The sequence below is a fragment of the Symphodus melops genome (assembly GCF_947650265.1).
Source record: "Symphodus melops genome assembly, chromosome: 11".
Lineage (NCBI taxonomy): Eukaryota > Metazoa > Chordata > Actinopteri > Labriformes > Labridae > Symphodus > Symphodus melops.
Window position 1 is genome coordinate 3,158,059 of NC_136701.1, and position 23,754 is coordinate 3,181,812.

Here is a 23,754-nt window from a genome sequence, read left to right on the forward strand (position 1 = left end):
GGCCCACTTCATACTCGCATACAGCGGCTGCACAATGTAAAGGCAGACATTATAGAAATATAACCTCTTTAATAGAATCAGCACTGCTGGAAACTGTTTAAAGGAGGCTGAGTTGGTATGTTGTAAGATATGAGGCTTCTTTGTGGGTATCAGAAGACTGTTTAAGTTGGAAAGAAAAACAATTGCATTGATTTGTAATCAAATGAGTAATTTCACAGGAGTCGTATCGGATGAGTAGTTTGTTTTAAACAAATCTAAACTGTATTAAAGTACACAGATTTTGCAAAGATTATAACCAGCGAAAAACACGAGCGGCAAATGTTTTTGTGGGTAAAATTGTAAATGATGAACCTGAGGAATCTTTATCTGCAGCCGTCTCTGTGGTTTCTTCAAGTTCAAAGATATGATCCACAGTAGAAGGGATTCCTCATTCATCTGCAATTCTGAATATTTTCTTCCTTAAACTTTAAAAGTAGACTGTGCAACATTTTACACAAACATATCAGAAATCAAGTATGTCCTGTGTGAATGCGTCTCTGAGTCCTGACTGCCTACAATGAGGGAGACGCTCGAATCCTGCCGTCTGTGTTGTTGTGAGAGCTGTGTTTACATGGACGGGACAGCCCGCTCCTCCCCTTGTGTATAAAAGCTGTTTTAGTGAAGGACTACAGACAAGAAGAAGAACATACTCACTGATTATTTGGCGGTCACGTACACATTTTTAAATCACGCTCATTCTGTGTCAATGTGCACATATAGTTCTCATAGTTTTGTATTCTTGGTTAAGTGATTGTAGTTTAAAATGAGTTTTTATGTAAAGTACTTTGTCTTTGTTTAATCTTCTGAACAGAAAAAAAAAAATCCCATTCTTAAAGACCCAGGCCTTCTTATTGGCTATTGATGCACACTTTAGGAGGAAGGTCTTAATTAGAAGCTATTTTGCATTTAGAGTTGCAAAAGTATAGACACAAAAGGATAGCACGCATTAAGCCTCAGAGGCTCCAGCACGATGATCTGATAAAAACTGAAGACATTTAAACGTCAGTGAGTTAGAGGCTGTCTTTAGAGATGAAATAAATGTTGAGATCATGAGAATAAATCTTTGATTGCTCTTTCATGCAAACTTTTAACGCTTTAACGTCTGCTTTAAACAACTAAAGACATTCTGCCACCACTACACCACATGTGGATGTGTGACTTCCAGTTCTATAGAAAGTTGCAATGTGTGTGAAGGCCATTTATTATTGTGGAAGCTGTGGTTGTGATGATGCATGTGTGTGGGAAGTTTAGTCCTGCTGTTTTTCATAAACAGATTCTGATTATCAGAGTATGAATACACAGAATATTTCTCAAATAATACACAAAGAGAAGAGCTTGTAGTATAAATTTACGTAACAGGAATAAACCCGAAGAATGAATTGCTTTATTAAATAATCGGCGGTGTGTTTTGGACCACTAGGGGGAGACATCGCCGTATTTTACGCCATTAACGCCCAACAGAAGAAGTCGGTGACGTCAAGATGTCTGATCAAGCAGCCTAGCCTGGAAGATTGCAGCTTAGTTTTTCTTTTTTGCTTTGATTTTTTCCTTTGTTAAATTTGGAAGCTCGGGCTTGAGATTAGATGGAGACAGGGCGCTTACCATGAAACTCCGGCTGCAGAATGACAGGTGAGCGGAAGCGTTTCAAACGGAAACTGACGTCTGTTAGCTGCTAATGCTAGCGGCAACAAGCTAACAAACTGTCACCACTTTAATTAAATAATTTGAAATTGTCCATGTGAAGATAAGCCAACTCTTACCAACTTTATAAAAGATTTTACGTTGGATCCTTACTGTCTGAAATATCAGAGTACTTGTAAGTCAAAGCTAAGCTAAGGCTAGCCTCGTCTGTAGGCTCGGGTTTGTTTAAAGTCATCCAGATTCAGTAAATCAAATGTTGATCAAAAAACATACACCCATTAAACCTTAGGAAGATAGCTCATAACTACTTACTGTGAGAGGCAGAAACAGACTGATGGAGGCATCTGTAGAAACTGTGTCGAGTTTGAGAGAAGGAGAGAAAAGCAGTGAACATACGTTTTAAAGTCTTCTGTCACATAATATGTTAGATTAATTGACAGCTCTAAAAATTACACAGGAATTTAAAAAGTAAAGATATATTTATTTATATAATATTGTTTTACTTACTGTTTACTATACTATCTCTACATAACTATATAGAACAGGGGTGTCAAACTTCCTCAGACTGATTCCTCCCTGCTCCAACACAGCTGAATCCAATGAGCGACTCGTTATCAGACAACACATTGATTTAAAGCAGGTGTGTTGGAGCAGGGAGACATCTACAAGTCTGAGGAAGCCGGGACTGGAGTTTGACACCCCTGCTATAGAATATAACATTGATTGACTGATATCACACTATTATATTATGTTTCTATTCTATAAAATGCACTGCAGTATATAACTGACTATTGTACTTTATTATATTATACTTTATAACTGTCAAACTGCTGTTTACATAACACGCTGTCACTTTAAATCATCACTGGTCATTCACTGCACATCATGTCTTTACTGTCGCCTTTGACTTCACCCCATTATGAATATTCATGACTCTGACTATTAACTTTTGGTTCCATGTCGAAGGAGTGATACCGGAAGAGCACTGAAACTGAGGGAGTCTTCTATTGTGATGCAGCCTGATTCAAGCCAGCGGGGCGCTAATGCAGGAAGTGGATTATCCCTGACTCTGCAGCCGGAGCTTCTCACCAGGACTCCGGCCCCTGGTGCTGCTGCTGCAGGCGCCACAAACCTCGAGAACATTGAGGTACGGGTACCCATGACGAGCGGTCCTGGGGAATCAGGCGGAGGTGCGTCATCCAGGAGGTGCAGAATCAACTCCCATGGCCACTCCCATTCTCAGTCACACGGACACCACGGGGTGCAGCATCACCCGAACTCAGAGCCAGAGCTTGACTCGCCTGACTCTGACACGGACTCTGGAGAGCCCAGCACCTCCATGTCGGAGCTTCGCTGTCTCTTCCGCTGGATCCAAAAGAGTCTTCCTTTCCTCATCTTACTGTGTGCTAAACTGGTCATCCAGCATGCTCTCGGTGAGTCAGAGTAAAACAAACACCTGCACAGCAACATTCAAAACAAGAACACATATCCAACTCCTTCTCGTTATTTTCCAGGTCTAGCTGTTGGGGTTGGCCTCCTTACAACTTTTCTATATGTGAATAAAAACATTCAAACTCAAGTTTTTCTTCAGGTAAGCCAAGAAAAACAAAGCTTGCTGATTCCTCAAATGTTGAATTGCTGTCTCATTCTAAATCCATGTTTTGTCTGTGTGCACTGTTAGGATCGTCAGTCCAAACTGCAGAGTGGTTGGCTGCTGCTCTTCCTCATCTCTTCCACCCTCCTGCTTTACTACACTTTTCTCACTGAGACACTTTACTATGGGTAAGAGTCAATGTGTCATCTCATGCTCCTTACTTTAAACAACAAGACTGACAGCTGTTCCCTGGAATCAGTGACGTCATCTCATTAAAGCCGTTTACACATCTGCACTCCTGATATTCTCCTGACCTCACAGCTCACACATGCGCCTCACAACATGCAAATAGTAACAGAGTAATGAGAAACTGCTGCATGAAGTTTTCTGTTCTCCACTGTGTTCTTCTGTTGAGGTTTCTGTTGAACCAACTCTTCCTTGTCCATGTGTGTACAGCCTGATCAAGACCATTGTAGGAGCAGTCCTTCTGAAATTCCCTTGAAACTTTCGTGAGAGCATACGATAAAACAAAACAGCTTGAGTTTATTAATAGATTTCTCTGGAAGCGCGGTGAAAGGAGCATTGTAGAAGTTTAATCTCCTGGAAAGTATTTCTTCATCTCGTCGATGGGTCCATGCCAAACTTATGCAGAGAACGAAAGCTGCTTTTGTCGCCTTCTTGAAGCGGGATTTAAATTTGTGGGACCAAACTGCCCAACAAGACCTTGTTTTTCTTTCTGCTCATGGGTCGACTTCTTCAGCTCCTGTTTGGTCACCTTGGTATCCAACGCTCTGCTTGTTTACTGCAGACAAAGCAGTTATGAAAGAGTTAGGGTTCGGTCGTCGTTTGGAAGGAAACGTGAAGTGAAGTCTTGATAGTGGAACACTTTCCATGTTATGTGTATACATCTTCCTTGTTCTGCTTCACTGGTAACACTGTGTGGACTTATGTCCTCGTCCTTCCAGCCTCATCTTTCTCAGCCCAGCCATCGAGCCGCTGGGTTTCTGGGAGGTGCTATGGGCCGTTGGTGTTACCAACTTTGTAATAAAGTTCCTCTGTATGGGGATGAAGTGCCTTATTCTGCTGCTGCCATCTTCACTGGTGACCTACAGAGCTCAGGTGAGAGCTTAAACGTTTCTTTTCTCTGTTCTCTGTGTTTTCTCTGCAGAGTTTTCATTGCGTTTGTGTTTCCAGGGCCGCTGGATGATGCTGGTTGAGGAGGTGGGTCAGATCCACCAGGCGTTGGCGCCTGTTCCACTCTGGTTCCGCTACCTGGTCATTTACCAGGAGGCTGACGGCACCCCTGGACTCACACTGGGGGTCCTGCTGGCTTTGCTCTACCTCATACTAAAGGTGTGTTCAGTGAAAGTGACCAGCCGCCTTTTCTGACGATGAGAAAATAAAAACTGAAATCTCTCTTTTTTGTTTTCTGTCTCTTTTAGCTTTTAGGTTTGTACTCACAGTGGACGTCTTTTCGGAAAACTGTGAGGATATTTCTCAAAGGCGAGGTAAGAAGTGTTTAGTAATTCTGTTGATCATCTTCAGAGTCGGAAACCTGCAGTGTTGAAGTGGGGTTTTTTTTCCTTTGGTTTCACAGCATACAGGCTCCGCGGCCACCAGGACTCAGTGCAGCGAGGCTGGAGACGTTTGCCCCATCTGTCAGGGAGAGTACAGGGAGCCTCGAGCTCTACTCTGTCAGGTAAAACCACACACCAGATCTGCCACACTATTAAAGCATTACTGAAGCCTTGTATTTTTTATTTTTTTTAATGAAGTTCTTACTGTGCTGTGTGGACACTTTACTACACCCCTCAACTGAAGCCAGAGAAGGCAATTGGAGAAATCTAGATTTGAACAGAACCCTCCTTAAAATGTCCCAGATACTCTAAAACACGTGAGCATGCTTCAATGCAGGACAAGATAACGGACAAGCATTATGGAGAGGAGTGCAGTTCATCCTTAATCGTAACTAGATGATATAAAGAATTTTAGTTAACTGCTTCAAACCTTTACGTAAGCCGTTAGAACCTCCTTATATAGACCTTCTTCTTCCAGCCTGGCAGCCCTGCAGCGTTCTCCTCCTGCAGAAGGCTTCCAGATAGCTGGCCAATCAGATGAGAGTGAGCACATGGGGAGGACTTAAAGAAACAGTAGCAGAAACAAAGTGTTTTAAACAGAAGCTGAAATGACGCCAGTATCAGAGAAGAGCTGCGAAGTTGCTCTGTAGGTTTCACAGACTGACAACAGGAGAGGGGACCATGAGGAGAAGTTCTTCTGAAACCTTTTTTTGTTTTCTCTTCTGTGCAGCACATATTCTGTGATGAATGCATCGCTCTGTGGTTCAACCGGGAGAAGAGCTGCCCTCTGTGCCGCACTGTGATCACAGAGAAGGTCTACAAATGGAGGGACGGAGCCACTTCCCCACACCTGCAGATTTATTGAAGAGGCGGACCGTAGGGAGCGTTGGGATGTGGGACACTGGTATTAGCTAGTATTTCAACAAGGGAAGTTCTATTTTTCTCTCATTGACAAATAATGTTGTACACACTGTTTCATGCATCGGCAAAGGGCTGTGATCCTGACGGGTGGTGGTCTATAAAGACATGTGACTTCAGAAGCTCCTACAGAAGATTGTGTTTCTGGATTCTTTACCAGAGCATCCTTACTTAACACTCGCAGGAGATGATTATTCCTCTCATGCCTCCAGTGTTGTTTTGATTTATCTATTTGAAGTTTTTCCTCCTCTTGTGTTCTTTTACTTTTATTCATCTTTATATGAACTTTCCTTGTGGGGCAGAGAGATGTTGTGTCAACCTGTAAATAGAGAGGCAGCAGAGAAATATATAAATAAGTATTTTAAAAAGATGTTTTCCTTTATAATACGGTCAAACATCTAAAAAGATGAATCCCTGTTTTTTACCCAGTGTTTCTAAATTTGTGGATGTGAATTTTTGTTTATTTGTAATGATGAATGTGTGGCGTTAATTAGCTGCACACTTCAGGAGTGCTCTCTGAATTAGTGTGAAATGACCCTTTGAACCTGAATGTGTTAAAATGTAAGTGTTGAGCTCTGACGAGTGTTGTGAGAAGGCTTTAATGAAGCCCAGGTACGCGGTGACATCAGGTGGTCAGCCTGCATCCAGGCACGGAGGTTGTTAACGAGTAAATGTTTGTGACAGATGATCAGTTTGCTTTCTGCTTTCATAACCTATAATGACGATGCAAATGAGCTTGGGAGATTGATTTACGCATAAATTATTTTTCTACCGAGGTAATGTGACCTTGATTTTTGTAACAAAAAAAATCAACCAAAGAGCGGGAGAAAGATCTATTTTATTATGAGGTCAGTTCATGTTATTTTTACCCATTTAAATCCATAAACTATCTCAATAAAGCTCTAAATTTCAATCCTGTGTTTATTTATTGAATAAATAAAACTAGAATTGGTGGAAATGCTCTTAAAAAATAGAAACTGTGCTGCTATATTGTTTAAAAAAAAGTAGTGGAAAGCACCGTCCTCAACAGCTGCTGGCTCTATCAAAATAAAAACCTTAAAATAATCAGGCCTCAAATAACCTTTACGTAGTCTGATGGCGCAAAGTAGCTGCACAACCATCACAGAGTCTGCTGAAACATCAGTAGATTTAATGGGGCCCCCTTTTTTAAAGATTGGTTTCCTGTAGCTTTAAATATGTAAATGAGCTGTCTGACCACGCCCCCTCTCTGGAAGGGCTCGGATGGCTCAGGCTCTCTCACGCCATGTCCTATTGTTTGTAAGAAGGCAGAACAAACACCTAGCTGTGGGAGTGTCACCCACCTGGGGGAGGGGCTACGGCCCTTTGTGATGTCATGAAGGGAAATTCTCCAAACAGCCTGTATGAACACATTTTCTAGAAAGTGGAGCAGGCAGAAGGCAGAGAGGGCGGACTTTTCTCATCATTGGGGGGTTTGTAGACAGACTAGAGACATTATTTTTTAAGAAAAACAGTGAAGTGGATTTTGTGCGAGACTGTTAACTAATGGTCCTTAAAATGACAGATTGAGCCGTTTAAACCAGCACACTTTGTTCTTCACTCCAATCAATTACATGCCTGTAAACAAGTTCCATAATGCTTTATTGTGACCTCGTTATGCACATGATACAGATTAACATTCTCCATCTGAAGAGGCGGGTCTACAGCAGCTGATAAAGCGACAGAAATGTTATTCAACGCCTGACGTGATGAACACATCTCAAAGATGCTGTTTGTCAGAACAGATGCAATCATCCCTGAACAGAAGCTAAAACATTTATCTTTTGAAGATTCGTGATCCCTTTCAGACTAAACAGTCACAGCATTGATCCTAATGGGATCATATCGCAAAGGCACAATGCATCGGTTTATTTTCATAAAAACTACCATCCGGCTTTAAGCACTGCAAAAACACAAACTCAACTTCGAGTTTTCTGCAAAGGAAGTCAACGATTTAAAATATCTTTTTTTTTTTTTTTTGCAAATTGCCTGTGAGCATGACACTGCCACACAATAAATACTCTTTGACTTTAAGGTAACCGTCATCAGTTTTGGCAAGAGGAAAAAAAAGAAGATGCATCTGAGGTTTTTTTCGGACATTTTCTGCAGAAAGAAAAATCATAACTGTACACGCTAATCATAATGAGAATATAGGTCTCCAAATCAAAGGATCACACATCCTGCAGCCTTACCTAAATAATACGACATAATAAATACAAAGGTTGCATAGTGTGAACAACGCAGAGGGAACAAAATGGCACTTGAAATAAATACAGTAACAATCGAACAAAGGGAGAAGTTGGAGTGACTGGTCTTAAATACAATGGTACTGGAATGGTAGAAAATGAAAAATCAACGAGCAGCTCGTCAGCTTTACAGAGAAGTAACTTGCAGGAGAAAAAAAAAAGAAAGCCTCAATAAAATCAAATGTGACATGATGAAGAATCTTATCCAGAGTCTACCAACAACAGCATTTAGCTCATTCAAACAGTGGTTTTGGTCATCTTGTTCGAACACTTAAAAGGAGCAATATGTAAAATCTCTGCTGAGGTAAATGATAAAATGAGCTTGCTCTCTGATCAGACATGAAGGAAACATGCTGTGTTGAAGCTTCTCTGACAACAATGCAGCAGCCAGTATGTCCTCCTTCTAACTTTAGATTCTGCTCCTGAATGTTCTGGATTTGTTTGGACCAGAGAAGGTAGGCGGTTTAAAGGCCGTTTTGGACGCCCCTCGGTTTGTCAGATATGAGAGCAGTTATCAGGTCAACAGGTGTTGCAGTGATGGAAGCGGGCAGTGGAACTGCTTCAGATAGAAGTGATTGTACCCGACCTAAAAGGCCTCTGCATGTTTCTAATAAGCTCAAAATTCTATGTTTTGATAATGCAGGCCACATTCAATGTCTTGAATGTGGCCTGCAGTACTCATTTCAAACACTAGGTGTCAGATTTACATACTGCTCCTTTAAGTATTTAGATAAAACAGAAAATAAGAGAGCTGTGTAAACTGAAGCCTGTTAGCTTTTTATCAGTTAGCATCATGTGAATCTGCACCCATCAGTGTGGTCCATTTTAGGGTTTCAATGGGGCTCCGGAGGCTCGGGTACTTAGCTGAACATGTTTAGTTCCTTGGTCTCTAAACCTTGAAAGTTAAGATAAAGCTGCATTAAAAAGAAAACTGCAGGCTTCTTTAAACACCTTCTCATTACAGGTGGTCCGATACAGACGCCTGGTCAGTGTTTCATGAAGACGCGCGTCTTTCTGCCGCCTCCCACAGGGACGAGCCTGCGCTGTGAGGAAGCACATCATGATCTGAGTTCAAGGTGGACTTTTCTTTTCATGTGGGACTCGAGCCCCCCCCCCCCTCTGTTTGAGATTTCAGTGGAGCTAGACAAAGCCTTGTGTGTCTCGTACAGATGCTGAATGTTTATTTGAGCATCTTCATGAGAAACAGACGGAGGTCTGCAAAGCTTTAACATCCGTCAGTTAAATCAGGCGTCTGAAGGTTTGAGAGACTGACACTGACTCTAGAGTCTGTTTACATTCGACAGTGAACAGTGCTCCTGGAGCGAGGAGCATCCCGCTCAGCTCGTACTGAAGATAATGGGAGGGGTTTGTGTTCATATAAACTGTTTATCTTTTCAGAGCTGCTGTTTTCTACCTAATCCAGACAATGGGATAATGGGATAGTTTTCCTCAAACAGAAAGGAATACTGCAGAATTATTCTGATACAGTGCTGCATAATAAAAGGTGTTTTCACACATGCACAACACTGACATTACTTCAGGGAGGGCTGTGCATCCTGAGACCCGACTCTTCCAACAAGGTGCACGTCACACTATGACCCAAACCTGTGCATATGAAAGTCAGATGTCAGGTGCTGAAGTGTTCTCATCATTTCAAGGAGTGCATGTGTGAAAACAGCTTCAACCTGGGACATGAGCGTTGTTTACTGTCTGAATGTTGTCCTGTGTGTTTTGATTGGTTGTCTTGTTGCCTAGACTTTAGAAGTAGTTTAATAACCTCAACTTTCCCTGAAGCCAAGAATCCAACCTAACGAAGAGCCCGCGTCTAAGTGTAACTTCAAAACAGAGGTCATTTAGTATTTGTCTTTATTAACCAGTCCTCAGACTCCGTGTGACTGCAGCTCTCATGGATGCAACCAGGAATAGACCTCGCTGCAGATCTTCAGCTGTCTTTTCCTGACAGATAAAATAAAATTAATCCTTATGATAAAGAACAAAACTGTGCTCAGCATCATAGAGGCTGAATGCTGGATTCAATGTCTTCGCCTGACCAGACTGCAATCTCTTTCATTTTTCTGAAAAAGTCGCAGCGAGGTTAGGTTAAAGCATGTGAAGGAGTGACTTAGTATTAATGGGTACACAGCGCGCTCCAGGGTGAATTTCACTGTGAACCATAATGGATTTACCAAAGCGTGCACAGCGCTGCTCCTGGGTGAATGAGCTGCATGGTTTGATCATGAATCAAAGAAAAAAAGAAAAAAAGAAACTGACCTACAGAGGAAAAAATAACTGCCTTCTGTAACCATATCTCTCACTGTGATAGAGGCATCTAGTTGTAAACACTAAAAGTAACATCATCCAAAGTATAAAAGAGCACCAGTCAATCAATCATATGATAAAGCCAGTTACACCAAAACCACCTCAGCACAGTCATCAGCTGGCATCGCCCAGCAAACAAGCAAAGTCGACTTTCATTGAGGAGCCCCCTCTCCTCCGACTGAGCGCATCCCTTCTGCACTCAGACGCTGTGGAGGCGGAGTCCGGAGGATTTCAGAGGCTGAGAGTCGGGAAGGCGCTGCTGCGAGAGCTGGTGGTCAGCGTTGACATTGCAAGTCAGTCAATTTAAAAAGATTCTACAAGTCTCTTTGAAATAAAACTATAAAAAAGGAGGAAGTGGAAGAGTCCTAATGGTTACCGAGCGTCATAAGTTCATCCGGAGATGTTCCGGTCTTTTGGAGTTCAGCGGGTAGACCTGCTTTTTGTACAGCCCTGCGTTGATGCCTGAAGGTTGCCTGATTGGGAGAGGCGCAGAGGCCTCACTGCCGCCGCCCGTGTCCATTTCTTCCACCGCCGACACCTCCATGGGCTGATCCACAGAGTGAGCGTGGGACAGCAGGGACGGGAAGCCGGTAAGCGCGTGGCCCCGGGGCCAGCAGTCACCTCCTACAAACTTCACAGGACTGCAGGAGAGAGGGAGAGAAACTGAGATCATTCCTCTGAGCGAATGTCTGAGGGGAACCGACTGTTCTTCGTGAGGTCAAAGAGGCAGCTTAGTAACCGCGTGTGACTGTTCACGAAGAAAAACAAAGCAGGAAAGAAGCTGCAGGCTGACGACAAGCTTCAACAGACACCTTTGTTCACATTAAGCAGATATCACCACTTGCACTCCCTCAGGTCGTGTTCAGCTGGGATTGAGAATTTAGGAACAGGCTACTACAGTGGCATGGAGTTCATTCCTAAACGCTTGAAGCTGAGCTGCAGCACAGTGTAACAAAGGATGAAGTGGACAGACACTTGGCATCAGATTTGAGACGTGTATATCGTCCAGCTCTCCTGATCTCTAGAGAGCTTGTGCCGTAACTCTTAGTTATCCTTCTGGCGATGTCTTGTTGTTTCAGATGAATCTTGCAGCATGTACAAGCTCAGCAGATGAGTAATCGAGGCAGGAAAGGGAAAATCTGTAAATGATGACCAAAGGAATTCAATGGAACCAGAGGAAAACAAAACATCTTGTTGTTACCTCACAGGTGTTCTTGGGCTTCCAGGGAACTTCCGCGGCGAGCGGACCTTTGGCTCGAAGGAGAACTTCTCTTTGACGTTTTCCAGCACAGATGGGGCTACATATGTGAAACCCTGAGGGAAGGGGGTGGGGGGGGGGACACAACAACAGAGAGAGATGTGAGTTCACCTCTTCAAAGACCTAGTTTCCAAAAACAACCCACAGCTGATGATGAACAATGAAAAACTGAGTAAACCGAATCATGCAATGTGGCGAAGCAGTGAGAGAAGCTTCCAGGAAAACCAACAAGACTAAACCAGATGGGACAAATTAAGTGATTCTCGTAAGACTGACTCGATGAAGAGGAAGCAGAAAACACAGAGTCTGCAGCTGACCTTCGTTTTGTGGAAGTCTTTGTTGACATTGTGCGTCTATGCAACACGAGGACCTTGACCTTAATGAGATGTCATTGTTGAGATGATGGAGAACATGTCAGTGTGACGTCTTTAGATCTTCTAGATGTTTTAGATCTTCCTGCTCAGAGACCACAGATGGAAACAGGATATAGCTTTTCTTGGGATGAATCGCACTTCATGACATCGTGTAGGCCTGATCGATGATCGTTGACGGCTTAGACCCGACGCAATTGTTGTGCATTTATAGTTCTGCGTCGAGGGAATGCGTTGCTCTGCAATTCACCACCATGCCGCTAGGGGGCAGTGGCAACGAACGAGTGAATTTAACACTCAATAGCCCAATAAGTAACCTGGATGAAGAAATGCATTTTCACTACTTTTGAATGTGAATCAGCTGATTTTCTTCGCTGTAAAAGGCTGTAGCCTTTTAGTATTTCCATTGTGACCCGAAAGCAAATGTTCTGAGCCGACCAATCACAGCGACATCAGGATATTTTGGAGGTGCTGGCAAGGCCCCTGCGTAGGGACCGCGTCCACCGCGTAGCAACGACATCGGCGCGACGCAAAAGTATAAACTAGGCTTAAAGCCTAGCATGAAACCTGCAGGTCAGGTTGTTTGTTGTTTGGTTGTCGCCTCTTTCTTCAGAATCTACCTTTTCTGAGCGGCATTGACACATGCTTGTAAACAGGGAGTAAGTGGTCAAACGGTTCTACATGCTTCCTACAGTAGTGCACTTAGGATTCGCCGGGTTTGTAACTTTTTATAAACAAAAGCTCTCCATCTTGTACTGCTGAGCACTGACACATCAGCCATCACGTTACGTGCTCTTCAGGTTTAGCCGCCTCATGGAGGACTCACCAGGAAGACTTGATTGGCACTTTCGCTGAGCGTGGAGTCGTCAGGACTGTCCACTGGAGTCTGGCTGGTGAACTTGGAGTCAAACTGGCTGGCGTCATCAGCTGATTGCTGCCAAAAGATACGGTTCAGTTATGGCATTGTAGGGACGAGTCAGAGGCCACAATGTTGCATGAAATAAAAAAAAAAAATACAAAAATCTCACCAGGAAAGGTTTAAATGGAGGCTCTACTTTGCGAGCCAGGAGGTCGTCCCAGTTTGTGTGTCGGAAGAACGGGTGGACCTTTTTAAAATAAGATGACCGCAAACAGGTTTAGACGAATTATCACAAATCAATATGTGAACACGCTGCATGTATACACTCCGGAGTCTTTACCTGCACCTCTGTAGCGTCTCCTGCTCCAGCTCCCAGTCTTGATGAGGCATTTCGTTTCAGCAGCTGAATGAGAACATTTGGAAAGTCAGTTTTCAGTCTCACACTCCTGACGTCTCCACACACACACACACACACACACACACACACACACACACACACACACACACACACACACACACACACACACACACACACACACACACACACACACACACACACACACACACACACACACACACACACACACACACACACACACGTTTATTTTTTCACGGCTCACCTTTTTCAGGAGGTCCCTGGCTTCTTGTGTGAGGTATGGAGGAAGGCTGAGTTTGCATTTCAAGATTTTGTCAATGGTCTTCTTTCTGTTTTCACCAGTGAATGGAGGCTAACAAACAAAGGGTGGATGGAAAAAATAGTTAGAGGCAGCATCAGCAGCCTGGGATGCTGGGGGGGGTGGTTTCACCGTTTCACATCTGAACAGAACTTTGATCAATAAGAGCTTTCAAAATCAGATTTTTTCTCTCTCCACCCACAACTATATGAGACATCCGCTGTCTACCAATCATCTCAGACTCTTATCCGGCTGGAGGGACGAGAGCCGACCCAAGCTGTCATGGGGCGAGAGGCGGGCTACACCTTGGGAGCGTTTGTCAGTCAATCACAGGTCTGACATGCAGAGATGATGAGCACGTCTCTGGACAGTGGGAGGAAGTCAGAGCACCCTGACTGAACTCCTGCATGCACAGCGAGAACACCTTCTTCAGTGCTAACCACTGTACCAGCACACAGCCCACTACTGGAGCTACTGTCAGAGGAATCATTGTCACTGCTTCTATTAAGACAGCAGTCAGCTGGTAACACACACACACACACACACACACACACACACACACACACACACACACAGGTTACAGTAAAAGGGCAAGAAGCCATGTGTTGCTAAATGTTGTAAAACCCCAAATGGGAAACATATTCCGACTTTGCATGCTCTCTGGTTTTTTTGTCTGTGTTTGGTTTATTTATCTACTTCATGATTATTGTTTTAAGATCGTTTATTGACTCACATCTGTAGGAGCCTGTTAACCATCCTTCTGACTAATTTTAGAATAATTGCTCTGATGTTTACAGTACACACAACTTCCCTGAAAAATAGCTGAAAGAATAAAAGCCCATATTGAAAACTAAATGATCAGAATTTCCTATTCAAGTTTACAAAGGAAAATGAGTTTGCTGGGAATGTAGCCACTGGCTGAGGTGCTGAAGGTTGAAACGGATGAATCGGTGATTTAGAGAATCTCGACAGCTCGGCCGTGCAGTCATGAAGTGTTTCTAGAAATGCTCCTACAGTATGGTTGGTTCGTACTTACTGCTCCTGTCAGCATGTCGTACATGAGAGCCCCTAAGCTCCACCAGTCCACTGCTCGGTTATGTCCACTCCTCATCAGGATCTCTGGAGCCCTGAGGGAGGAGAAGTCGATGAAACATTATACAGCTGATGCATCCCTCAGTGAGGAGGCGGGACTGCAGCCCATATCATGTGGGAGGTGATTGTGTGACATACATGTACTCGATGGTGCCACAGAAGGTGTGGGTGACCGTCCCGTCATGGATGGACTCTTTGCACAGACCAAAGTCTGTCAGCTTCACGTGTCCTGAAAGGAAAACAGAAACTACAATCAGCAACACGAGTGAAAGTACACACCGCAGAAGTTATAGATTTCATATCAGATGACTCGGAGGAATGATTCAGTCTGGGGACTGGAGGTCACATATGGAGAGCTCTGTCCTCATGTGTCTGTACCGTTGTTGTTGAGCATGATGTTCTCAGGCTTCAGGTCTCTGTAGATGATGCCTTTCTGGTGCAGGTGACCCAGAGCCATCGAGATCTCAGCCAGGTAGAAACTGTCGACAGAGAAAGAGAAAAGCTCTTAAAAACAGAAACATTTTCATAAAATCAAGCCCCCCCCCCCAACCTGTAACCAGTGAGCGTATTCACGTTCCCTTACTGTGCAGTGAAGGCGTTACTTTAAATGTCATATAGAGTTGTCCAGGAATATTACACACCCTTATTTGTTCAGCAGCTTTGGTTTGTGTAATGGCTGTTTTCCTCCGCAGGCTGTGTTTATAAAACAGCATGTAAGGCTGCTCTTCACACTGACTCAGACACTGTGTCACTTTCAGCCTGTTTTCCAAAACTAAAAGCTTCAGACCAGAGCTGCTTGTCTAATTCTTATTGTCTATTTACTAATACCGTGCACATTTCAAACCAGTTCAGTGAAACTTGTGTGGGTGGCTTTTTAATATGTGTACAAACATGTGAGGTGAGGGGAGAAGGAGATGAAGGATCCTCAGACATTTAGGTTTGATGTGTTTGACAAGAATAACATCCTGCGTCAGAATTCTTTCCAGAAACTTTATCTTTTGTTTTCAGTTGTCAGGAGAGGATGACGACAGACGGCCTAAACTCACCACGCCGTGTCCTCCATGAAGATGCCCTCTCTTTCCAGCTGCATAAATAGCTCCCCACCTGCAGCAGCAGAACAAAACAACACCAGTCAGATGCATTTCAGTGGAAATAATGAATCATATGTTTAAGTCCCCATCTCGTATCTTTAGTCTGAGGATAAGATAATGTGTGTGCAGGTTCTCAGTCATCCAGGTCACTGTAAATCGCAGCTTGATGCAACACAACCAAAACTCAGCAAAGACTGTTTCTATTATCAGCAGGCTAATCTTCTCCGCTCTGTGAGCGTCTCAATCATCTGACAGTCTGTTTTCTGTTTCTTCTTGTTCTTGGAGCGCATGTGGTTAGCCAACAAACTGGTCTTTCTATGATTCCCGAGTTTAACGACGCATATCGTGCATTGCACGTTACCGTGGTCTTTTTTTGTCAAGCACTTCCAGACGTCACTTTTCCTGGACACGACTGACATGCTGCATGAAATGCTGACGCTCAAACAATGCATGTGCTCGTTCAGGAGTAGAGAAACGCTCCCTGAATAATGGCGTCAATGAAGAGTACTTAAGCAACCGAGTGATTGTACTCATCTCTCATATGGGGAAAAATAACGGGAAAACTTCGTCCTACTCCGATTTGATCAGGTCCTGTTAGCATGTGTTGAACCCTAACCCATTTCTGTTTATTTGTTATGTACTTTTATTAAAATGTACAAAGAACAAAGAAAGATATCATGAATAAAATAATGAAAATGTGAAGTGACGAGTAAACTTCCCCTCTTAAGGAAACGGTATGTTTGTTTGTATGTGCATCCCTCTGCTCACCGCTCAGATACTCCAGGATAAGATACAACTTCCCCCCAGTCTGGAAGGCATAAATCAGGTCCACGATGAAAGGGTGCTTCACCTCCTCCAGAATGTTCCTCTCCGCTTTGGTGTGCGCCGTGTCCTTTGCGTTGCGCACGATCATGGCCTGGAGAGGGACACGCAAAAGCACACACACACACACACACTCAGGGCTGTGGAACTATTCAGGCTGTAACTTTAGCCCAGTTTGTGTCATAGCCCCAACATCAGCTGCTGCAGGGGCAGAGCACATACAGGAAGCCAGGTTGGTCGCTACAGTAAAGTCTCATTAAGCCAATAAACACAGTCATTAACTCAAAACCTCAAGCTTCGGGGAATAAGAGCTGGCTTTTCAGGCAGAGGCAGGCACCAGCTCAGTGTCAGCTGCCGAGAGGAGGCCAAGCTGAACAGAAGCAGCATATCTGAGGTTTTAATGGGAGAAAGCCTGCTGCCATTATTTTGGGTGGTCTGCCCTGAGCTCCTGGCTTCACAGCTGAATGCACCAGTGTGTCACCAGAGACAGCACACGGTGACATTCAGCACACATGGAACACGAGACACGGTTAATCTGTGTTTGGCTTTAGAGTTCAAGTATTTAAGGTGCTAATGCCCCGTATATGTAGGGAACATATGGCTTACAGAACACAGAAGCTCTTCCTCTTCCACGACATCGCACTACTTTGTCTGTACACCAGGGGGCACACAGGCTCAGGATGACTGTTACGCTGAGCTTCTCCTTCAGTCAACGAGTTCATTCTCACTGAAAGTTATTCAAAACCTTATGAACCAACTTAAAAAAAGGATTCACTCACCTTCTTCAAAACTTTCATGGCAAAAATCTTCCCACAGTTGGCACCCGATACTTTCCGAACTTGAAACACCTGGAAAGATTTCAAAGGTGTCAATCACAGTCGATATACATCTCCACAGTGCTCCTGCATGTAACGCGATACCTTTTCCATGCTGGATCAAATCATAAAAACAAGACTGAAACAGCAACAATATGACGGACGATTTTTTAGAATATTCTGCCGTTTCTTTCAAAACCTTCATTTTTAAATTGTCCAAAACATTTAAAAGATTTTAAAGGCAAATAAAAATAATAATTAAAAAATAAATTAAGAGTTCAGAATAGTCTTGGATCTATAATGAAGCAAAAAGATGCATCCAGTCCAACCCCTCTTTTCTTTTCAGTTTTATCAATCAAGCAAAGGCTGAAGCTTTCAAAATAAAAGCAAAGAACACAGATAACTACCACAAAAAAACGACAAAATAAAGTACCGGTACATGACGCACGACAATAGGTAGACAGTACACGTCATATTATTCTGTTATTTCTTAGGTATTCTGTAGTGTTATAGTCAAGGCCACACTAACTGAGACCAACATACCAGAGACCCATAAAAGACCAAGACCCACTGAGTGAGTGTCACTCACAACTACAAATGAACTATGTGGACAAACAGCCTGTCGTAAACGGTGCTCAGTGTATCAACAGTGACACTAAAGCTATTGTGAATATATTTCCTGTTCCCTGTTTTTGAGCTGCTGTCACACCCACATTTCAACCATCAGGGGATCAATAAACGTTATCCTTAACTGCTGTGCTTGTCAGCAGCTTAGTCCTCTTTTTCTTTGTCATGAAATCAATCCCACCTCGGGTGTCATGCAAGCTCTCTCTGTGGACATGTCCGGTGTTTTTCATGGGTCAGTGTGTCCTTACTGTCAGGTATAAGCTAACGAAACAAAAGGCACTCCTGGAGACGTCCATTTTTATTACAGCTGGGACACAGTTGACTGGGAATGAGTGTGACTTCATTCCCAGCCCCGAGACCTGAGTCCCCAGTTAAATGGAAGGCACCATAGCTCAACTTTTTCAATGATATTCCACTCGGAGGCTGGCTGCAGGAAGTTTGTTTGCATTCACACAAGTGGCTCAAAACCAAACATGTTGAGGAGTTCAGTGCATGTGTGAAAAGGCTTCTATCACTGCAGTGCTGTGACTGATGCAGACAGGGACTGCATTGACTTAAGATAACGTTTTGCACATTAGTCACTAACTAACTTCGTTTTTAAGGGCAAAGAACTTCCAACCTTTCAGCAAAACCCCCAAGTGTCAAAACATGAGACTATAAACACAGACAAGATGGTGCTTTCTTTTACTGTTGTTGGATTGTAAAGCTGGAAAAATTCCCAGGATGCAGGAAACGACTTCTTAGTCATCAGACATGAAAACCACTTCAAGACGGACTAAGTCACGCATCTGTTTGCCCAGTGAAAAGTGTTTCCAAAATAACTGTGATGTGCATTTTCTGTGCCAAAGAATAAAAAGAAGAGGCCCGGAAATTTCCAGAGCTCGATGTGTTGGTGACACCAAAATCAAACAATCCAAACGTCCTCCTGTCAGAGGGTGAAGGCGCTGCAGATGATTACAGTTGTGTGTCGATGTGGGAGGAGGAGGAGGAGGCTGTTTGATGAGGGCAGATGCTACATTTGAAGTCGCATTATGAATTTCAAACTTTCCAACAGCGTGAATTTTAAATGTTCTCAAAAGGAGCCGTGAAAATAAAGGAGGGAAGCGTCTTTCGCATGCAGAGCTTAATTTCCAACCACTTTATTTAGCAAAAAAAAAATCCCCACCCGTTGGAATTATAAAACGACTGAAACGTCGTCCGCCACAAACTGACAATGTGACGACAGGTCCAAAACAAAAACACTGAATGACTGAAGGGTATTTCCCCCACTGTGAAAACAAAATGTCTCAGAATATCTCAACGACTTCGGGTCTTATTGCTTCATGCTTTTCAACTACACAGCTCTGCACAGCTGGTAGTATCATTCAAATGTTTTCAAATACATCCAATTTCAAGCTCTGGGTTTACACACATCAATATCCAAAATATCAGATACATCTTAGACGATGAAATCAGAAAGAAGCCAGCTCCATCAGAGACTGGTGGGTGAGGGGATTGGATGTGTACACGTTCCAGGGTTTGGGGGAATTCAGATGCCTTACCTTTCCGTAGCCTCCTTTCCCCAAAACTTTGAGCAGCTCGAAGCACTCGGGCCTGATCTGCTCGGTCCCCTGGTTCACGCTGTTCTCTGAGATTTCAAACTTCTCACAGTCATCCATGTTACTGGCAAAAAAAAAAGAAAGAAAAGAAAAGAAAGATAAGAGATTAGAATAAAAAAAATCACATTTAAAACAGTCACTTCAGATGGAGCAGACAACACAGCAGTATCATCAATGAGAGTATGAACAAGGAGGGCTGCTCCAGTTTTCATCACAACGACAATTATCTGTGATTGATATTGAGTCATTAAAAAAATCAAAACAAATGACTCTCTTAATTGTTAAAGGTCACACTAAATGAAAGCTCTACTTTTACTCACAATTCAAAGCCACTGCACTGGTCCATGTATTCACTGAGCTGGCCCTGGAAACAAGAAGAGCGGATGAGATCAGGAAGCAGCATTATACGGATACAGTTACAGTTTAAGTCATCAGGTACATCAAACCAAGCTGTTAGAATGAGTAAGTAAAGTTTATTCATCACAAAGCGCTTCACATTAAAAGACTAACAGAGACATTAAATACAGACAGTTACAGCCCTGCCAGCCTTGCTACAGGTCGTGATCTCAATGGATGAATTACCTGGTGGTTACATTTAATGTTTTAAAAAGCCTAAACAGACGGGTCTCTGGCTGTTTTTTTCAACGCGTCCACTGAGTTCACAGCTCTCAGTTCTGGAGGAAGACGGTTCCAAAGTTAAGGTGCCGTAACCTTAAAGGCACCGTCTCCTTCTGGTTTAAATCTGGTGCCATGAAGCCCCAGCAGACCCCGATCAGAGGGTCCTGTCGGTGTAAGACAGCTTCAGCAGCTCAGTGATGTGTGCAGGAGCTCGACCGTGCAAGGCTCCAAACAAGTTAATGAAACTTTTAGACTCAAGACTCTGAAACTGGGGTCGCCGGTGGCGCAGCGGCAGTGCACGCGACCCCACGTATTGAGGCTCAGTCCTCGCGCGCGGGCGGCCCGGGTTCGTGTCCGGCCTGTGGCCCATTTCCCGCATGTCTCTCCCCACTCTCTCTCCCCCTTTCCGACTCTATCCACTGTCCTCCCTCTATCAATAAAGGCAAAAAGGCCGAAAACAAAACTTAAAAAAAATTTAAAAAAAAAATTTAAAAAAAGACTCTGAAACTGATGGGGTCAGTGCAAAGATATGAGGAGGAGTGTGACATCAGACCTTCTAAGACGATTTCGTCAGCAGCATTTTGGTCCACGAGTGAGCGGTTCAAGGATGTGACGCTCGGACATGCGAGAGGAAAGTTACAACAATGAAGCGTTGATTAAACGAAAGCATGGACCATCATCTGGAGCGCTGAACGCAACAGAGTTCATCAATGTTTCTTAAATAACTGTTCACATGCTGGTCTAGACTCAGGACAACATGAACACAGCAAAGCATCCGGCACGGTAATCGTCTAATCTCGATTATCTTGCAGTCATGATTGTTGGAAGCCAAAATCATAACTGAAATTAAAACTTGATTAGTTGCCCATCCCTTTAATTTACTGACGGCAGTTTTAACAGGATTTATGATTTATTGACAGTTCAATGCCAGGTCACTTCCAGAGAACAGCAGATGTGCCCTTGAGCAAGGGACTGAACCTCTGGTGCTCACCCTATGTAGCAACCCCAATCTCAAAACTCTCAGTTAATATAATGAATGTCCATGTGTGTATTTCAGTCTATGTGAGAGAAGCATGTCTCTCAACAACACAAGGTGACCCGTTGATTAATACAGTATGTGACGATTGAAATTGTTTTTAGTGCACGTTTGAACTTTTTCGTGAATCTCATTGAGGACCAAGACGAGACCGGTCAGTCCAGTTTGGTTCAGCACAGTAAACAGAGACAGATCAGCATCCTTGGCACCCCAACAGAAGGGGGGCAAAAAAGTAGGACCATATGGATCCCTTATTTTGGTACCATTCCCAAATGTTGACAGTGGAAACACCGATAAATGGGTTCAGTACCAAAATGAACTGAACCGGACCGCTTGGTGGAAACTGGGCTACACATAAGCAGTCCTGACCCTATATGCAAGCACAGAGACTATTAAAGGTTTTACAAAAGGAACCACTTTACATTACTTTGTTAATATTTTCACGTTAGTCTATTTGCATTAATGAATGTTGTATTTTTGTTAAATAAATAAGCACGTTCAAAATCTATTAGTTTTATGCTCAGTAATGAGTCCATGTTTGATATTACAAGTTTAAAAAAGTGTAACTAAGTCTGAGTGTGAGTGATAAGACAGCTAACAAAACAAACAAACAGTGGAGCCTTTAGTAGCCGCTGTTTGTCAGCTGTTAAATCATTTATATCTCACTTTGTGTTAGTGTAAGTAGTTGTTAAACGATCTACTGGTATATTAGCACGATGTATGTGGCGTTCAAGTGACTGATTACTGTGCAGTTACACCCATACACACAACAGGCGGATGCCGATAGAGTAAAACCGCCTCATTTACAACCATAGTTCCATTGTCGGACACATAGTTATCTACGCCCGCTGGGAGTAAAGTCTCTTTTTTTCCATTAAACTCGGCTTTTTACGACGTCTTCTTCCATTCGTATATATTTTTTGTAATTTTGTTTTATGGCTTTGCTGGAATTTCACAGTTGTTTGCGGTGTTCAAGTGTATTTAAGGTTGAACGTTGTTGCCGGGAAACAACAGTCAATTCGGCTAACCATGTCAGCTGAACTGTCGTGTTAAATGTCATCCAGCACGGGCAGTTTTATTCGGTGTATCAAACAGATGTGTCCGTAAACATGTACAGCGTGTTACAGATAGTCGATGTAGTGACTGTGATGGGGCACTACCGGATTCCGCGCGGAAAAGAGGGTATCTGAGGACATGTCCGATAATGGAACCGCCCGCACTAGCAACACAGGCCTCGAAAGTGCTAGTGACATGCTAACTAGCTAGCCGGCTAACGTAACACTAACCTGACCGTTAACGTAAACTCACCGCGTCCTCCAGCTCGTCGTCAGAGACATTCTCATCCGGTTGATCCAAATCGAGGTCGAACACTCCAGCCATGGTCCCGGCACTTCTTCTGTCAGCGTGGGGTCGGAAAACGCGGTCCCGCTCCCCCGCTTTATGGGAGAGCCGCCATGATCACCGCTACAGCCGGCTACAGTAGGCGGCAGCATGTGCTAGCATCCAGCTAGCATCCATCCAGCTAACCAAAACAACAGACGGAGGAGCGCGCAGCAGGAAGCCTCTAGTGTCAGCTGCAGGCACTACTCACTGCTCGCTTAGAGATACAGAAATACATCAAGAAAGTATCATATATAAATGGGTTAAGTCACCCTACATAATAATCGTTAAACCTTCCTAAAGAAAATTCCAAACAATTTTTCCTCCCTCAAAACGGGTTGGAGTGTGTTAAATGTGTGTTGTTGTTTTTACTTGTATTGTATGGATGAATGTAGAACTTTCTAGAATAAAGGTTTTTATTCGTCAACACCACTGAATTCCCAAAAAGTAAGAAAATAAATATATCATGCCCTTGTTTATATTTTGCACACAACAAAATAACTTGTTAGCAAAATATAATTATCTAGTGGCACAAGATTATAACCTGTGCGCATCATATAAGGACACTTTTTCACACTAATCTGGTTTGCAGTTGCTCAATATATAGAATATATATTATAATAATCTTGTCTCATGATTATTTTTATCAAATCTACACTGTCTAAGATTTTGTTAATGTTCCTTTTTGCGGATTGTGTTTTCTGTTCAGGTGATATACATCAAAAGATACATTAGGTTAAATTGATTTCCCATTTGGGACAGTAAAGTGGAAGTCTGTCCAATGTCACCGAGGAAAACTGCAAAATCTGTGCAGCACTGTACATGTGATAATACAAATGTTCTCATTCCTGACATGCTCTTTACTTTTACAATTCTTTAGTCTGTCAGGCATATCCTGCCAAGCACTGATGCGGGTCATTTAAAAGCAGGACTAGACCATGAAGTTATAGCCTATGATTATGGTCTTTTTAAAAATACATTGAGACATTAGTTTAGATTTATATTTAGATTGCGTTCATATTCCGATGTGTCAGTTTAGATTCTGGCTAACAGCTGAACCGGCTTCTATGAGGACACCTTACAGGCCTTAAAGACACCCTGATTAATCTAATCATGGTAAACACAGGTGTAAATCATGCAAATAAAGATGGTTGAATTCAA

At 43.1% G+C, this 23,754-nt stretch overlaps 2 protein-coding genes and 1 long non-coding RNA gene across 3 annotated transcripts in view; 1 reads left to right on the forward strand and 2 right to left on the reverse strand.

Moving 5' to 3' along the window:
• Window positions 1-2,300, reverse strand: part of LOC306831439 — a 34,964-nt gene extending 32,664 nt beyond the window's left edge. Inside the window, exons 1-2 of the long non-coding RNA XR_013780084.1 lie at window positions 2,188-2,300; window positions 1,993-2,033 (exon numbers count right to left, since the gene is read on the reverse strand). This is a non-coding gene — a long non-coding RNA (uncharacterized lncRNA). The remainder of the gene's footprint in view (window positions 1-1,992; window positions 2,034-2,187) is intronic.
• rnft1 (ring finger protein, transmembrane 1) lies at window positions 1,460-6,682 on the forward strand. Its single transcript, XM_079355548.1, has 9 exons — window positions 1,460-1,668; window positions 2,647-3,113; window positions 3,195-3,271; window positions 3,362-3,462; window positions 4,240-4,393; window positions 4,469-4,627; window positions 4,717-4,782; window positions 4,872-4,973; window positions 5,582-6,682. The coding sequence occupies exons 1-9, from the start codon at window positions 1,643-1,645 to the stop codon at window positions 5,714-5,716; spliced, it is 1,287 nt and encodes a 428-aa protein (XP_079211674.1). The 5' UTR covers window positions 1,460-1,642; the 3' UTR covers window positions 5,717-6,682.
• Window positions 6,683-9,882: 3,200 nt separating this feature from the next.
• Window positions 9,883-22,956, reverse strand: rps6kb1a (ribosomal protein S6 kinase b, polypeptide 1a). Its single transcript, XM_079356151.1, has 15 exons — window positions 22,522-22,956; window positions 19,880-19,923; window positions 19,503-19,623; window positions 17,299-17,367; window positions 16,466-16,613; window positions 15,653-15,710; window positions 14,985-15,085; window positions 14,745-14,835; window positions 14,551-14,641; window positions 13,461-13,568; window positions 13,181-13,243; window positions 13,010-13,087; window positions 12,808-12,915; window positions 11,554-11,666; window positions 9,883-10,993 (listed from the first exon to the last, which is right to left on the reverse strand). Exons 1-15 carry the CDS (start codon window positions 22,591-22,593, stop codon window positions 10,735-10,737), a joined length of 1,524 nt encoding a protein of 507 aa, XP_079212277.1. The 5' UTR covers window positions 22,594-22,956; the 3' UTR covers window positions 9,883-10,734.
• Between the last annotated feature and the right edge of the window lie 798 nt (window positions 22,957-23,754).

Excerpts from the sequence above, each read along its gene's own strand:
- rps6kb1a (XM_079356151.1), bottom strand. The coding sequence starts at position 22,593 with ATGGCTGGAGTGTTCGACCTCGATTTGGATCAACCGGATGAGAATGTC. Across the intron at positions 14,642-14,744 it reads TGTGGCACCATCGAGTACAT|GGCTCCAGAGATCCTGATGA; the intron begins GTATGTCACACA and ends CTCCTCCCTCAG. Across the intron at positions 13,569-14,550 it reads ACGACATGCTGACAGGAGCA|CCTCCATTCACTGGTGAAAA; the intron begins GTAAGTACGAAC and ends TTTGTTTGTTAG.
- rnft1 (XM_079355548.1), top strand. The coding sequence starts at position 1,643 with ATGAAACTCCGGCTGCAGAATGACAG. Across the intron at positions 3,272-3,361 it reads AAACTCAAGTTTTTCTTCAG|GATCGTCAGTCCAAACTGCA; the intron begins GTAAGCCAAGAA and ends GTGCACTGTTAG. Across the intron at positions 3,463-4,239 it reads ACTGAGACACTTTACTATGG|CCTCATCTTTCTCAGCCCAG; the intron begins GTAAGAGTCAAT and ends TCGTCCTTCCAG.